The following is a 15789-nucleotide window of genomic DNA, read 5'->3' as shown; positions in this document are numbered from 1 at the left end:
CCCTTAGGACATTTGCCCTTCTACGATCTAATTTCTATGTGATTAGAGAACGCCTCTCTTCCTATCAACCAAGAATTGCAGGGGTTTTACAAACACAAGTGTGAGATCTAGACGTAGTAATATTCCATTTATCCAACATCTGGGGAAAAAAAACCCTAGCATTATCACCTATAGGAATTTTCCAGATGACTACGCATAGCACTTAGAGTACTAAAAGTTAAAAGAGAAGAATTGCCAGTTTTGACGGAAACCCTTCACACTGAATGCATGTTTTCCCGACTTCTTCCTGTATATTTTGCTGTTAATTCCCAAATATATATCCTCAACTGACACATTTCTCCCGAACCCTAGATTCTCTATCCTGGTGCTTCCTCAGCAGACCCAACTGAAAATCTGTTTATCATCTCAAACTTAGCATGGCGATCCTCTCCCCTGAACCCTTTCTTTCTCAATAAATGACAACTTTAACCTTCCATTTGCTCAGGTCAAACACACTGAATTTATTCTGGATCTATATCTCTGTTTCTCTCTGTTTCTGTGTCTCCCTCTCTCTCTCTCTCTTTCCCCACATTCAACCCTTCAACATTTTCTGCTGGGGTGATCATCAAAATATCTCCACAATTGGGTCACCTCCTCCACCACCAGCCTGGCACAAGCCACCATCATATGTCACTTGAAATATTGGAGAAAAAAAAGAAATATTGGAAGAGATTTCTTTTCTTTTCCTTTTTTTTTTTTTTTTTTTTTTTTTTTTTTTTTTTTTTTTAGAGAATGGGAGAAGGAGTGAGGGGAGGAACAGGGAGAGGGGGAGAGAAACTCTTAAGAGAGCTCTACACCCAGCATGGAGCCTGACTTGTGACTCAATCTCACAACCCTGGAGATCATGACCTGAGCCAAAATTAAGAGTCAGACACTTAACCAACTGAGCCACCCAAAGGCCCAGGAGAGATTTCTAGCTAGTCTACTTTGCCTCTGTGGTCTATTCTCCAGTTCAGGAATTGAAGTAACTCCTCTAAAATGTTAAGTTAGGGGACACCTGGGTGGCTCAGTCAGGTAAGCGTCTGCCTTCAGCTCAGGTCATGATCCCAGGGTCCAGGGATCAGGTCCCATGTCTGGCTCCCTGCTCAGCGGAGAGCCTGCTTCTCCCTTTCCCTCTGCCCCTCCCACCCCACTCATGTTCTCTCTCGCTTGCTCTGCTCTCTCTCTCCAATAAATAAATAATCTTTTAAAAATTAATTAAAAAATAAAATGTTAAGTTAGTATGTGTTTCTTCTCTATTTAAAACCTCCAATGGCTGGGGCGCCTGGGTGGCACAGCGGTTAGGCGTCTGCCTTTGGCTCAGGGCGTGATCCCGGGGTTATGGGATCGAGCCTCACATCAGGCTCCTCCGCTGGGAGCCTGCTTCTTCCTCTCCCACTCCCCCTGCTTGTGTTCCCTCTCTCACTGGCTGTCTCTATCTCTGTTGAATAAATAAATAAAATCTTTACAAAAACAAAAACAACAACAACAAAAAACCTCCAATGGCTTCCCACCTCACTCAGAGCAAAAGCCGAAGTTAATCCAATAGGCTTTGCATGAGCTATTGACGCCGGCGGTATGATCTGACTGTTCTCCCGGCACCCATTCCATTCATGGACATGCCAGGCACACTTCTGTCTTTCCACACGCCTTCTCTCCATTCTGGAATATTTTCTGCTAAAATACCCACCTGCCTTATGTCTACAAGTCTCCATTCCAACATGATTTTCTCTGCAACTTGCCTAACAACCTGATCATAAACACCTCTCCAGCCCTATTCCTTCTCACTGCTTTGTTTTTCTCCACACATTTACCATTGTCTAACACAGTGTGTGTGCATGTGTATGTGCGTGTGTGTGCATGTGTGTGTGTGTCTATGCATGCATTCATTCATTATCTGATGGTTAAGGTCTCACCTATGAATAAATGAATAAAATATATATTAACTCTGAGATCTCAGCTATACGTTGAATAACTGAGATTGACCAATAAATGGCCTTCTAACACAGTAACATTATTCCACTTGAAAGTACATCGTGATATGTCTAATATCTTGTCAAAGGGCTGTTTGAGGAGCAAGCAAGTTTAAAAATTATATGGGGGGTGCCTGGGTGGCTCAGACTCTTGATTTTGTCTCAGGTCATGACTTCAGGGTTGTGAGATCGAGCCCTGCGTCCTCTGCACTGAGCATGGAGCCTGCTTGGGATTCTCTCTCTCCCTCTCCCCCTCCCCTGCTCGCAGTCTCTCTCTCTCTTTCTCTCTCAAAAACAAACAAACAAACAAACAAACAAACACATGTGGGAGCTCCCTTTAGCTGGCCTGGACAATGATTTACTGGAACAAGGGCCTCACCTTTTTTCCAGTGGAGGGAACGGTACACTAGATTGCCGTCTCTGGGAACAGCAAAGTCCCTCCTTGTGGCAAATCCATGCTGGCCAAGGATTTCTGGTGCTCTGTTGCTGGTTTTCTTAAACAGCTCCCAGCATCAAAACCAGAGAGACAGGACCAAAGGGTCAGATTACTGTGCTCAAGATTTCCCTCTAAAAAGGGAGAACTATCAAGGAGGTGAGTTCTCTCCCAGAAAGGCATCCCTGCCACAGGTGGCCAGCATGGAGGTGGCATCTGAGGGCCTCTGGCTCTCTTCTCTTGCTTTCCTCATAAAATCTACTCTCTAACCCATGCTTTGGGGGCATCCCCATGACCACCTTCAGGTTCAATGATTTGCTGGAAGGACTCACAAACTTCAGAAAATCTGTTATACTCATGGGTATGGTTTATTATAGCAAAGAGACACAAGTCAAAATGAGCAAAGATAAAGAGCATATGGCAGAATCCAGGAGAGAGCAGACACAAGGTCCCCGTTATCCTCTCCTTATACAGTTCTTTGACAGTGCTTAATTCTCCCGGCAAAGATGTGTGACACATCCAGAGTACCCGCGACCCGGGGAGCTCACCTGAGCCTTGGTGATTGGTTGAGTTTTCGTGGGAGTTGTCATGTAGGCACGGTGCTCCTGTGTGGCTGACCTAGCTCCTCTGTCTCTGGCCTCTCCAGAGGTCATAGTGGCACTGTGTTGCCAATGGCTGCACCATAAATCACACTGTGGGCATAGACTATCGGGTGTGGCCCTGGTATATACAAAGACACTAGTCAGACAGGGTACTCCGAGGGCTTAGAGGTTATTTCCCAGGAATTGGTCAGCGGCCAGGCTTTTCTTTGAAATGTGCAGAGTTTGAACACCCTAGCCCTGCTGAGTGGACACTTTACCACACACATGCCAGGTGCCTTTGTCGAATTCATCCTTGGCCTTTGCACTATGGGTGATGACTGTGAAGCAACTGGCCTCACGGGGCGTAAAACGATGCGTCTGTTCCTCCTGACCTATCAGAAACAGAGTTGGTTTCCTCCTTCGGCCATAGGAGAGACTTCACTAAAATGCTATTTGTAGTAGTGACTTAATAATAAGAGCCTGGCAAGTTCATTCACAAACCAAGTGATTAAACTCGATTTTCTAAAGCCAGCATACCACACGGTCAGATGAACAACGGAAGTTTTCTGTAACAACCATATTATATACATTTCTGGCAGATTAAACAGATTTCTAGATTATTTACAATAGACATTTAAATCTTGATAATAAGAAAATATAAAATATGAAAACATAAAGAAGACTTGTATCGTTCTCGGCTAGACTCTTTGTTTAGACTACTTCTGTGATTTCCAGAATGAAAACATTCCCTAACCTTGTCCTCTGTATCTTGTCCTGGGACAATAAAACCCAAATTGCCCTTTGAATTCTCTAAGTCCTGATGGCAAAAAAATTTTTCAAGAATTCTTATTGGGGAGTGCCTGGGTGGCTCAGAGGGTTAAGCGTCTGCCTCCAGGTCAGAGCGTGAACCCAGGGTCCTGGGATCAAGCCCCGCATCAGGCTCCCTCCTGAGTGGGGAGCCTGCTTCTCCCTCTCCTGTTCCCCCTGCTTATGCGCTATCTTTCTCTCTCTCTGTCAAATAAATAAATAAAATCTTTAAAAAAAAAAGAATTCTTATCAAACACAACCTTAACTTACACTCTTATAAGGAAGGTTATTCAAAAAGAAATTCAGGTTCTTAATTTCCAATTTCCACAGTGTAGATATTATCCATTTGTGCTTTGACTAAAGCAGTGGAGGCAGAGGGAGAGGACCACTACGAAGAAGCCTAGAAATAAGGGGAGAGCTATTTTGCAGCCTTATGTGGGTTCATTTGTGGAAGTTGCTTTTGAAAATTTGTACCAAAATTCAAGTTTGACTCATCTGCGTATATAGACACAGACGTGCTGTGGAGGAGGCATGGACTGTATCCCAGGGGTTCAACTCACACTTCGGAACACATAATGCTTTTTTTTTTAAGAGGAAAGATTTCCACTCTAAGTGCCCAAATCATGTTCTTGAACCAAATCCAATGAGCTTTTGTTTATAATGGAAAATGGATAATTACGAATTATTTTCTCTTCCAGAAAAACAAGAGGGGTTTTGAATCAACCAATCAACAAAGCCAAGCAGGACTATGTCTTCTGAGCCTCCAATCCAATAAAAAGTTAGAGGTGGAATCCAGACAATTTGGAGGTCTGCAAACTTGCATCAAAATTAAATGATATTTTTTATGGTGCCTCAAGGAGATATTAAAACACTCATACTGATCTTGACCAAGCTCCTCAGTGTTTTTTTGCTTTTCTTGAGTAATCACAATGATTATAAGCTCAGCTGTCCATTCACTGAGGTGTTTGATAAGGGGAAGACAAAGCAAAAAAACAAACAATACAATCAGGATTTTAAAACTGAGGGAAGCTTGAAGTGAGTTCATGTCAAAATAAGTTTAATTACCTCACTTCACAGAAAACTGAGGCCTGGAGAGGATAAATCATCTGTGTATCGGGGTTCACTTCCTTATTCGCTATTCATTCATTCAATACGTTATCACTGAGTATCTTCTGCATCCTGGATGCAAAGGTAAGAGTCAGCAAAGAGTTCAAAGTTGGACGGCAGAGGCAGTCGGGAAAATCAGCTTCACCCAAGTCATGGCTGAGTCTGGAATAGAAGGCCTTTCCCATTTTCCAGTGGGACACATTCTGCTAGCCCATGTGTTCTCCAGTCTGCCATGTGATAGGAATCACACGGAGTGCTTGTCAGACGTACCCATGCCTGGCCCTGCCCTGGACCTCCTGAATCTCAAGGTACACCAACAGGACCTGGGATTATAAATGTTTCACAAGTGCCCAGATGAACCCAGTCACAAAGCACCAGCAGGGCTTCCCCGGGCCAGCCGGGGTCCGGGATCTCTCACCTCTGGCTGCCCTTTCTCGGTGGGTCACTTCCACCTTTGGCTTAACAGTCCCACATCACGCCGCTCAGGAAAGAGCCTACATCAGCGTTTCTCAGCATAGAGTCGGCCAAAGAATTAACCAACTGAGCTTTAAAACACACACACACACACACACACACACACCCAAAAAAAAAAAAAAAACCAGAAAGAAGCACAGGCCCCATTTAATCCAGCTATATCAGAATTTCTGAAATTGAGCCTTTCTTTTTTTGAAGTTCTGCAGGCGATTCTGTTGAGCAATCAGTGTGGAGGACCACTGCCAACAAGGGTCCTTTCAGAACACTCCTTGCCCATGACGAGGTGGGAGAGAGGCTTGGGGGGTATCTCTGGAATCCAGTACATGGTGCCCCCATTATCATGATATGCCCTCTCTCGGGCCATGTGGGCACCCAACATCTTAGATTCAGGTAGGAAAAACAAATGCCACAAAGGTGGGACAAAGCAGACCGCTCCGGGACAGTGAGATTCCCAAATTTTCCAAAAGACAAAGCAAAACAAAGCTCAATAACTGTCATGTCAGATTGTGTGTACCTCACACTATTGTAATCACATCACACCTCTGCCCCTCCTATAATCTCACCCACATGTCTTTGTATTCACTTAGGCATCTACTGAGGCAGTTTTCCTCCCAGGATTTAGCTGTTTAGCTGAGCCTCATCTTCTTGGCCCCAGACATGGGAGCCCTAGAGGGTGGGGATCTTATTCCTTTGTCATGTCCCCAACACCTGCACAGTCTTAGGACGCAGCAATGCTCAGTAAGTGCTGTGCAACTCACACGTCCAGCTCTCAGTGCAGAGCTCTCCCTACCACTTGCAAGGCCTCTCCCCATGTGCATGCACAAGAGAGACTGGTATGGCGTTCAGGAGAAAGAAGAACACAGACTTCTCCTGAGTGGCATGTCCTGGCGCACTGGCTTCTGGGGAACTCCAGAAACCAAAGAACATGGGTGATGATATAATGTTCCATTGGCAGCCAGTATTACTGTCCTGTAGCTTTCACAATGTATGTTTTTCTCCAGGGCATCAGGAAATACTCTGACACTCTGGGGATGGACTCTGGTTCAGCTTTTTTTTTCTGTCTTGGGCTGAAATAAGAAGCGAGTCTAGAAGCAGCAGAAAATAAGCCCTCTCCTTGCAAGTAGATTCCTTTGACACTACTTTAAAAATCTGCATAGCAAGCTTCATGCTAATCGCTTTCAGTGATGTTTGTCTAATGACACCCAAGCTCTTACAAACTCATTATGAGCCCTCTCTGCTTCCCTTTTATTACTATGCTGTCCTTTTCTTTTTAATTAGTAATGCTCTGGATTCAATGCATAACTTGACAGGTAACTTTAAAGGAACATTTGTAAAAAGTTCTTTTCTCCACAAGGTCAAGATTGTTCCCGTTATTGTTTATAGTAGCTTTCATGTTCTCTGAATTGTATTATGTTTTCTTAAAATATTTGGAGGTGTTGTATTTTGGTGTTCTTGGATGAATTATAATCATTGGATACTGGTATTTAGTTGCACATTTCATCCAGGCTGGGTATTTTGTGTTTTTCAAGTATATCTCACATAGTACTGAAAATAATTCCTTGGCAGAATAATAAGATAGAACACACACACAGGTACTTAAATAGGTATTGATGAAACAATCGAGTAGGACCTTCACGTTAGCTAAATCTGGCATGTTGAATTTCTGCCTTTTTTTGGTTTTTACACCGTTTTCTGAATTTACCTCCTGTCTTTCATCATTTGTAACAGCACCTCAGGAACTCTGTCCAGACTCTCCCTAGCCCATCCGTATTACAGAAAAGAAGCACCCCAGCCCAGCCTCACGCACCCATAATCTCAGGCTGCTGTTACTTGCCTGTGTCTTCCAGAGACCGAGCCCCGAGTCCTTTAATCTGCCTCGGTTTGTCATGCAGAGCCACCAAAATGCATGTTCAGTACGTGCTTTGAGGCATATGAAGTGGAATCTTAAAAAATAATAACCCATCACCACGAGAAAGGGGTTTAATGTGTCCCTGCAAATATTAACAACATTCCCTCTTTCCCTTTTGCCAGCGTGACTCCATTGTGAGACACAGGTGCGCTGCTCTGAAGTCACTCTATCTTAGGTAACTACGGAAAGGCAGTCTATTAACTAAAGCCCGAGAATGGAGCACAACTCTTCCATTAACCATTTATTAAGTCAACAAGCTGAGAAATGGCTTCATTTTTCCTTCTAATGTGCAGCAGTTTTATGCATTTAGCAGTATTATTCCTCAAACAGATGTGTCTTTTCAAAGTCGTCTTACTTTCCCATGAACGTAGGATTTTTTCTTAATTGTATGCTTGTAGTTTGCAACAGCTTCAAAAGGTGTTTCTGAACACACCGCTGAGATTGCTCCGTACTGAGAGCCAAGTGACATGAAAACCACAATATCATCGGGAATGCGGGCCGCCAGCTCCCCACATCAAGCACCCAATTAGTGTGTATTCTTTGGCTAAATCCATTCTGCAGCCAGTGCTGCCATCCTCAGTGCTTTGATTTCCAAAGCCTTCGAAATACCTGGGAGTTATTCGAATGTGGCAGTATTAGACCACAAAAGAGAAGGAAGAAGCATTCACAGTCAGTCAGCAAACTGCAGAATTTGACAGCAAAGACACTGAAGGTTGTATCAAATTCCCTCCACGTTAGTGTTTTGAATAACCAAGCACGTTTACCTTTTTTTTTTTTTTTTTTTTTTTTTGGTTTGGCACTTCCCTTTATCAATAAAAAGGAGCATTCACAAAGAATCAATATCTAAAGCATATCGGGCAACTACAATTACTTTTATGATTTCCTCAACGCCGAGCATTAAGGAAGAAAACCTTGCTACTATACTTTTGAAAGGTACCAACGGCAGCATGGCAGTGGGCAACCAAATCGATACCAATTTTTTCCTATAAGAAGGTATAATCAGCACTTGGGTCACCTTCAAAATATGATCCCGTGGTCCCTGGAGTCAAGTTACTATAGGATCAAGTGACTGAAAAAGTGAGGAGAGGAAATAAAAGGATGGTTCAGCGGGAAAAGCGCAGTGCTGCTGTCCTGGCTCGCCTCTGTGCCCAGTGCAAGGTCATGGAAATTCAGTGTGAGCCCAAGTGGCTCTTCAGCAGCAGACAGCAACGGGCGTGATCCTGGCGCACGCTGGTGTTTGTCTGACAGCTGCATGTGCTCCAGCCAAAAGGCTGCAGTAAGCAATCTGCCAGTTCTGCTCTGCGGAGGAAGGCTCGCCCTACAATGTCCCACTGAGTCATGAGGTCAAGGAAGAATTCCACTGAAGTCTTTAAATAGCCTTGGCTCCAGCAAGCTAACGGGGGTGAGGCTACTGGAGTGTGCCTGTGTGTGCCTGGCAGGGACACGCACATCTCGGGGCTGCAGGAGGGGGCGTTTAGAGGGAACTTCTTCAGCTGCCTCCCAGCGACACGGGTAAGATCTGTTTGCAGTGGTTCAACAGAAGAGCTCATGCACGAACGTGCTAATGGAATTCTGGTATCTGATGCTAGCAGCAGGAATTGGCTTCCCTCTTTTAGGCATGGGAAAATTGATGCGCGGGTCCATTGGGAACATCACTTCTCCTATGGATGAGTTATGCGGACCCTGTTGAGTAGCACCACGCTAAAGGTGCCTGAGTTCAGAACCGGAGAGGGTGCTACCCACTGCCCCGGTGCTTTGCCACTCTTTGCCAAGTGGGGTGTGGGGTGGGGGATTGGGATGAGATAGCTGGAGTGAACGGAGGATTTGACTGGCTCACCCCACTTGTGTCCTTCAGTCACTGTTCTTTAGTTACTGAGGCTTCGGGGCTCAATCTAGTCTACACTGTCCAGTGTGTCATCCTTGCTGTGGCCTCTGCTTACATTTCCCTTCACCAGGGATCAGGACCTGCCGTACATTGTAGAAACCCACGTGGGTCTGTCTCTTTCACCAGACCATGAGTTCCTTGGTAGAAGCAGCAGGGCCTTATTCTTCTCGAGCTCCTAGCCCAGTGTCCAGCCTACAGAAGGTGCTAAGAAATATAAGTTAAATTAAACTAAATTAAACTAAAGGTATTAAGAAATTAGGCAAGTCTTGGCAGCAACCCCAAAATCCCACGTCTTGATACCGTTTGCTATATTCTGTAGACGAATCAGCCCCCAAACCTGAGCAGTTAGCTCTCCGTTGATCTGAAGGGACTGTTCTTTCTTCACTGCCATCTTTTCATTGGAATTTCTTTACCTCTGAATAAATGGTCATGTCCTAGGGGCTCTTGGCTGCTGTGACGGCAGTAAGATCTAATGACCCTGGTGGCAGGAATTCTGTAATTGCTCATCCTAATGTCCATGTTTAACTAACAGCTGTGTACTCTTAGAATTAAAAGCAAAACAAACAATATTTTACAGAGCCTTTTGTCCAAAGAGCTTTTAAATGTTGCCAAACTCATTTTATAAATGTCCACGTGTAAAAGCCAAGTGCTAATATCGCCCTCCTTTGAATGTGAAAAGGGTAATTACTTTTTTGTGTGTGACTTGCCTGTGCCTTACCTCCTCCTTCCTGCCATTTGGCCATCTCCTCCCCCAATTATTAGCCTCACCGCTAAGAGGGCACATCCACTAAGGGAGGAGAAGAGAAAATAGAATCGAATGATTTAACCATCGGCTGGTGTTTCTGGAAAAGCTCAGGGATATGACGGGCAGGGGTGCCAGAGGATGGGGAAAGAAGGTCGAAACTGTGCATTAAGATTGATTTGTATTTATTACCCGAAAGCCATCATGCTATTCCCGTCACTCACCAGCAGACGTAAACACGAGCAGCTGGAGCGTTACTCTACAGTCATTTTAGAGACAGATTTCTTATGATTGTTTCCCCCAGAACGCGGCTGGGGGGAGGTTCTGCCCGACCCGGTCGATGCCAGCAGAGCAGTCCTCCAGCTTGCTCTTTGGTCCCAGTAATGCTTGCTCGAGGCTGACGTAGGAGCACGTCTTGCTGCTGCTTCCTGAGCGCTGGCTGCCAATTCAAGGCTTGAAACCAGATGGCGGCAGTGTCTCATACCACACTTGGCCCACAGCACATCCTTAGCAAATATCTGCCTTCTGAGTGTCACTGAACCAGACCTGCTACCCACACTTCCAAGGGCTGAATTCCACTGCTCCTAGGAAGAATCGGAATGGTTTCTCTTCGAAGAGAACCAAAGACCTGTTTCCACTGACGTTTGAGATGAGATGAACATCACATCAGGGGGCTTCTTAGGCACATACGGAGGTAAAAGCAAACACCTCCGTAGGCGTGTTCAATACCATTCAGCAGATGTGAACGCAAACGCTATCCGACATGAACAGTGAGGGCAGAAGGCTGAGACTGGAGCAGTACCCAGCTGACAGGTGTCCACGAGCTGGCGACTGGCCATGCCCCTGGGGCCCAGTCAGTTGTGCTTTTTGTCCTTCAGGTAGCTGAAGAGCATCTCCAGCCCCCCCTCTACTAGCTCCGGCAGAGGCTTGGATAACGGGTTATGGGAAATGTGGAGCCCTTTGTCCATGGGATTCCAAGCAATCCGCCCCAGTCTACACAGCAGGTAGAGCTCGTCCGGGAGGGTCTGGATGTCATTGTTGTTCAAGTTCAGCAGCTCCAGGCTGGTGAGCAGGCAGAGCGACCTCGGGAAGGAGTGGATGTTGTTGCTCTCGGCGATGAAGATCTGCAGGCTGACCAGGCACTGGATGCTCTCGGCGATGTTTTCCAGGCGGTTGGAGCCCACGTGCAGGAAATCCAGCTCCTTCAGCGCAAACACGCAGATGGGGATGTGAGCGAAGTAGTTGTTGCTGAGGTTCAGCTTTCGCAGCCTGGACAGGTCGGCGAAGCTGGCGGGAAGCTGGGCGAGGCAGTTGTGGGACAAGCTCAGGACCTCCAGGCTTCTGCAAGCGCTCAGCTCGGCCGGCAGCTCGGTCAGGCAGTTCATGTTCACGAACAGGACCTTCAGGCTCTTGAGGAGGCTGATTTCTCGGGGCAGGCTCCGCAGGCGGTTGCCGCAGAGGTTCAGGACCACCAGCCGGCTCAGCTTCCCCACGTCGGGCGGGAGAGCCCGGAGCTGGTTGTGAGACAGATTGAGTTTCTGGACCTCAGACAAGCCCCACAGAAAGTCAGGGATGTCCGTCATTCCCTTGGTGACCAGGCTGAAGCTGACATGGCGCATGCCCCGCTTCAGCAGGGCCCGGGGGTCTTTTCCTGAGAGCAGGCTGTCATCCCACGGGGAGAAGGGCTGCCTCCCACGCAGGAGCGCCATCCTCCTGGGGCCCTTGTCCCTGCAGTGAGCACTTGACTGCTTGGCCCCCATCTTCCTCCCTTTTCACCCACTGGCCTCTGCTGAGGCCGGGAGGGGGTCCCTCAGCTGCTGAAAGCTGAGCTGGTGCCAGCAGGGAGCTCAGGAGGGGTGTCCGTGGGGCCTTGCAGAGACCCGAGCCGCCCCGCTGTGCTCCGGCCCCGAGGGTGGGTTTAGGTGGCTTCTCTCGGAGCGGCAGGGCTGTAATGACATCCTTGTCCCTGAGACTGGGGAACTGAACCGCTCAAGTCCCTCTGAATGCCACAAGGCAGCTGTCACTGTCATTCGGCCCCAGTTTTATTGGCCTGGTGTGTGCAAAGAGGTCACAGGGAGGCTGCATCTAACTTTCCCTTCTCAGCTCTTCTTGGGTATCAGAGCTGAGCAGGTGATAAACCAGCCCATCTCCCAGAAGCAGCAAAGTGGGAGAATAAAGCCGGCTGTACAAGTGCCAGACTGTGTGCATGGTCTCAGGAACTCACCCGGACCCCGTTAGAGTGACCGTGAGCTCCATGAATGCTAGCGACAGAGGTATGCTTCCCAAGCCGGGGAGGGTCAGATGATACGGTACACACCCGTTTCAAACTCCAATGAGTTCCGTAGTTGTGAAAAAGTCACGGGAGGAGCCTGGACACCTGCAGTCCTCCCGGCCGGAGGGTTCTGCACGGTGCTTGTCACAGGTGACTCCTCTCCTCTCCTGAGGACTCCGTGAGGAGAGAGTGAAGGGGCCCAGACCCCCCATGCTCACTTCAACTGGAGACGCTCCGCCGTCATCTCTTCCACTCTGGGCTTCCGGCTGGTGTAAGGCACGCGTTAAATGTCTGAACGGCCACTTGAGTGGCTGCCTTCGTAAGCTTAGCACGGGGTGCCCGCTGTCCTTGAAGAACAGTGTAGAGCACCTCCCTGGAACACACCAGTCAATCAATCAATGTCCTTCCCTTCCCACCCACCCCTCCCTCCCTCCTTCTTGAATTAAAGCAGTTAATTTATACCCTGAGGTATGTAGAGTTAATTATTGGCATCGTGGGCTGAAAACTGTGTCCCCCTAAATTTCAAATGTTGAAGTCCTAACCCCACCACCCCACCCGTACCTCAGATGTGACTGTATTTGGAGACAGGGCCATGTGAGGACACAGGAAGAGACAGCCATCTGTGAGCCAAGGACAAAGGCCTCAAAAACCACCAACCCTGCTGACACCTAGATCTGGGCCTTGTAGCCTCCAGAAGGTTGAGAAAATAAACCTGTGCTGTTTAAGCCACTCAGTGTGCGGTGCTTAGTTACGGCAGCCCCGGCAAATAGTGGAGGAGGAGGCGCAGACCCGTTTGCATAGGTGAAGAATCCTAAAAATAGGTAATGATGAAGGAGAGAAGAGACAGCGAGGGTGAGGACCCACGTTCAGAGAAAGGGCTTGCGGGCTGGAGCGAAGGCTGGCTTGGTCGGCAAGCCTGTGGCTTTTGCTGGCAGCCCTCGACACAGCAGCTGCATATCCTGGAGAGCGATGCGGGTTCTGACCGTGCTCTCAGAGCTGTGACCACCGGCCAGGAGCAGGAGCTGAGCCCCAGCTGGGTGCCCCCTGGGGAATCTGCAGGTCCCTCCACAGTCTGGGCAGGAGGAGCAGCAGGGCGTGTAAAACAAGGTAGGGCCGTTTCTCCCTCCGCTTGGCATTCTCGGGAATTCTTGGGTCAAGGCAGATACCTTGGACATTTTTTAATGGAGTACTTGAGTGTTCTAGCTATTACCGGGGTGCCGAGGGGTGGTGGGAGGAAAGGTAATGTGCCTAAATGTCTACCCTAAGTTTGGGGGGCATATTATGCCTTATATATGTAAATTTTATCTGACAACAGGGTTCTGCGGTTACAAAAAAAATTGGGTATGCATCTTTCCCTCTTTCCTTCCATTAGCATGAGAAATTATTTTAGAGTTCCCAAAATATGGGAACTGAGATGGTCGGAGCAAGAACCGACAGCTTTCTTCTTTATGGTAATCCCCTCTTTCCTTTAACATGTTCTTTTCCGAGATAAATACTTTTTAAGTACTTATCAATAGCCAACATTTATCAAATGTTTACAGTGTGAAAGGCACGACACTAGGGGGGCGCCTGGGTGGCTCAGTCGGTTAAGCATCTGCCTTCAACTCTGGTCAGGATCCCTGGGTCCCAGGATAGAGCTCCACATCGGGCTCCCTGCTCAGTGAGGAGTCTGCTTCTCCCTCTCCCTTTGCCCCCCGCCCCCACTTGTGCTCTCTCACTCTCTGTCAAATAAATAAATAAAACCTTTTTTTTTTTAAGGCATGACACTAGGCACTGTGCAAGCAGGATGGGCATTAAAATCACCCCAATTTTACAGATGAAGAAGCAAGGATAGGGAGGTTACTTAGGCACAATCAAGTCACTTGCCCAAATTCAAGTATCTGGTGATGGCAGAACCAGAATTCAAACTCAGTTAGTCCAACTCCACAGCCCAAGCTGGAACCATAAGAAGACTCTCGGCTTAGCCCTGTAGACAGATGGACTCAATATGGCCAGGATACGGACTTTTGTTTTCAAGTTGTTAGGGGGTAGGATTGAAGGGAACATGGGTAGAGAAATGACTATGTAATTACACGCATAGAAATAACTACATAAATTGGCGTTAACCCTTCTCACTGTACCCCAGCAGAAACAGGAGAAGCAAAGTTGAAATGTCATTCCAGAAGACTTTGGCATGAGGGATTTAATTCCTTCCAAAAATAGTTCGGTTCTTCTCTAACAAAGTTCTTACTTATCAAATCAATGAGCTACGTGAATAACTGTTTCTTCCAAGTTTTTGAAACGTAGTTAGAGCCCACATAGTCAACCGTGGCTACCCAGTCTGAGAATGGCTCACCTCCAGGATGGTCACTGTGTCTGGGTAGTGTCCTCATCTGTGAAATGGGCCACTGGGGGAGGTGGAGACTTCCCAGAGCTCCTTCTCACTAGTCCAGTGGGATTCTCACTGCAAAGCAGACCACCCTAGGGAAGTGAAAGACATTTAACCTCTTTTCTGGTGAAAGCCTGCAAATTCCAAGGCAGCTTTCTTTTTTTGCTTGCATTAATATTGGTCCCTGGAGAATAAACAGTAATGGGGAGTGCTATTGGCTTTAGAATTCACTATGCAGCATGCATATCAGACTTGGGCCAAAAGAGACTTCCCAAGGCTCCCTAAATGAAATTCAGTTTGGAATAGTCTCAGAATGAAGCTTTGTTGAACAGATTTTTGCAATTCCAAATCGTGGTAAGTCATGTGATTGTCTTTAACACCTAAGGAAGTTATGGAATAATTGAAATGTGTTTAGTGCTCTCAGTGTGTTTACTACATTGTGATATATTCTAATTGATTCCTCTTCCAACATATGAAAATCAACATTTATGATGTCTTTAATTTTATTTATTTATTTTTAAAGATTTTATTTATTTATTCGACAGAGATAGAGACAGCCAGCGAGAGAGGGAACACAAGCAGGGAGAGTGGGAGAGGAAGAAGCAGGCTCCTAGTGGAGGAGCCTGATGCGGGGCTCGATCCCATAACACTGGGATCACGCCCTGAGCCGAAGGCAGACGCTTAACGACTGAGCCACCCAGGTGCCCCTGATGTCTTTAATTTTAAATAAAATAAAATCAAAATGATGAGAGTATAAAATAGTAGGTTACAAAAGCGCCTATAGCCCCCCCTGAGTTCACACTAACGGAATATCTACTGAAAACAATACTTTTTCTTCTCACGGTGGCTTTTCAGCTCGTGTCTACACATCACGTCTATTAATTTTGGAAGAAACTAATGTGTGTGTTTAAATAGTATATTAAAACTACTGCTTTGCTAATTTAAAATTTCAAAAAAAGAAAATATTGTAGAGTGTAGACAATGGGGTTAGCCTCTCGCATATGGAAATGTAGCTCCTTCTCCCACGCATATTTACTTCCATGTATTTTCTTTGACTGAAAAAAATTAAAAAAAAAAATTCTGTCTTAGTTCAGGTTTCCTCAGAAGCCGCGCTTGAGGCCAAAGCTATGGGCTAAAGTTTTATTGAGGAGTACAACCCAGGCAAGGGAAAGTAAAGGGGAGCCTGGGAAGTAGGCCAGGGAGGGAGAGCAAAGTCAAGC

The 15789-nt window shown here is 46.6% G+C and overlaps 1 protein-coding gene and 1 long non-coding RNA gene across 2 annotated transcripts in view; one reads left to right on the top strand and one right to left on the bottom strand.

The window, feature by feature from the left end:
* The first annotated feature begins 8613 nt into the window (after positions 1-8613).
* The window catches only part of LOC130543942 (uncharacterized), a 33880-nt gene continuing 26704 nt past the window's right edge, over positions 8614-15789 (top strand). Inside the window, exon 1 of the long non-coding RNA XR_008959739.1 lies at positions 8614-8814. This is a non-coding gene — a long non-coding RNA (uncharacterized LOC130543942). The remainder of the gene's footprint in view (positions 8815-15789) is intronic.
* LRRC30 (leucine rich repeat containing 30) lies at positions 10098-12088 on the bottom strand. The gene has a single exon (XM_026495938.4). The coding sequence runs from the start codon at positions 11687-11689 to the stop codon at positions 10784-10786; it is 906 nt and encodes a 301-aa protein (XP_026351723.1). The 5' UTR covers positions 11690-12088; the 3' UTR covers positions 10098-10783.

The sequence above is a fragment of the Ursus arctos genome, unplaced genomic scaffold, assembly GCF_023065955.2.
Source record: "Ursus arctos isolate Adak ecotype North America unplaced genomic scaffold, UrsArc2.0 scaffold_17, whole genome shotgun sequence".
NCBI lineage: Eukaryota > Metazoa > Chordata > Mammalia > Carnivora > Ursidae > Ursus > Ursus arctos.
Note: the sequence above shows the minus strand (reverse complement) of the source record. Positions and strands in the feature narration are given on the sequence as shown.

Bases quoted from the DNA above. Each gene is read 5' to 3' on its own strand.
- LRRC30 (XM_026495938.4), bottom strand. From the start codon at position 11,689: ATGGGGGCCAAGCAGTCAAGTGCTCACTGCAGGGACAAGGGCCCCAGG.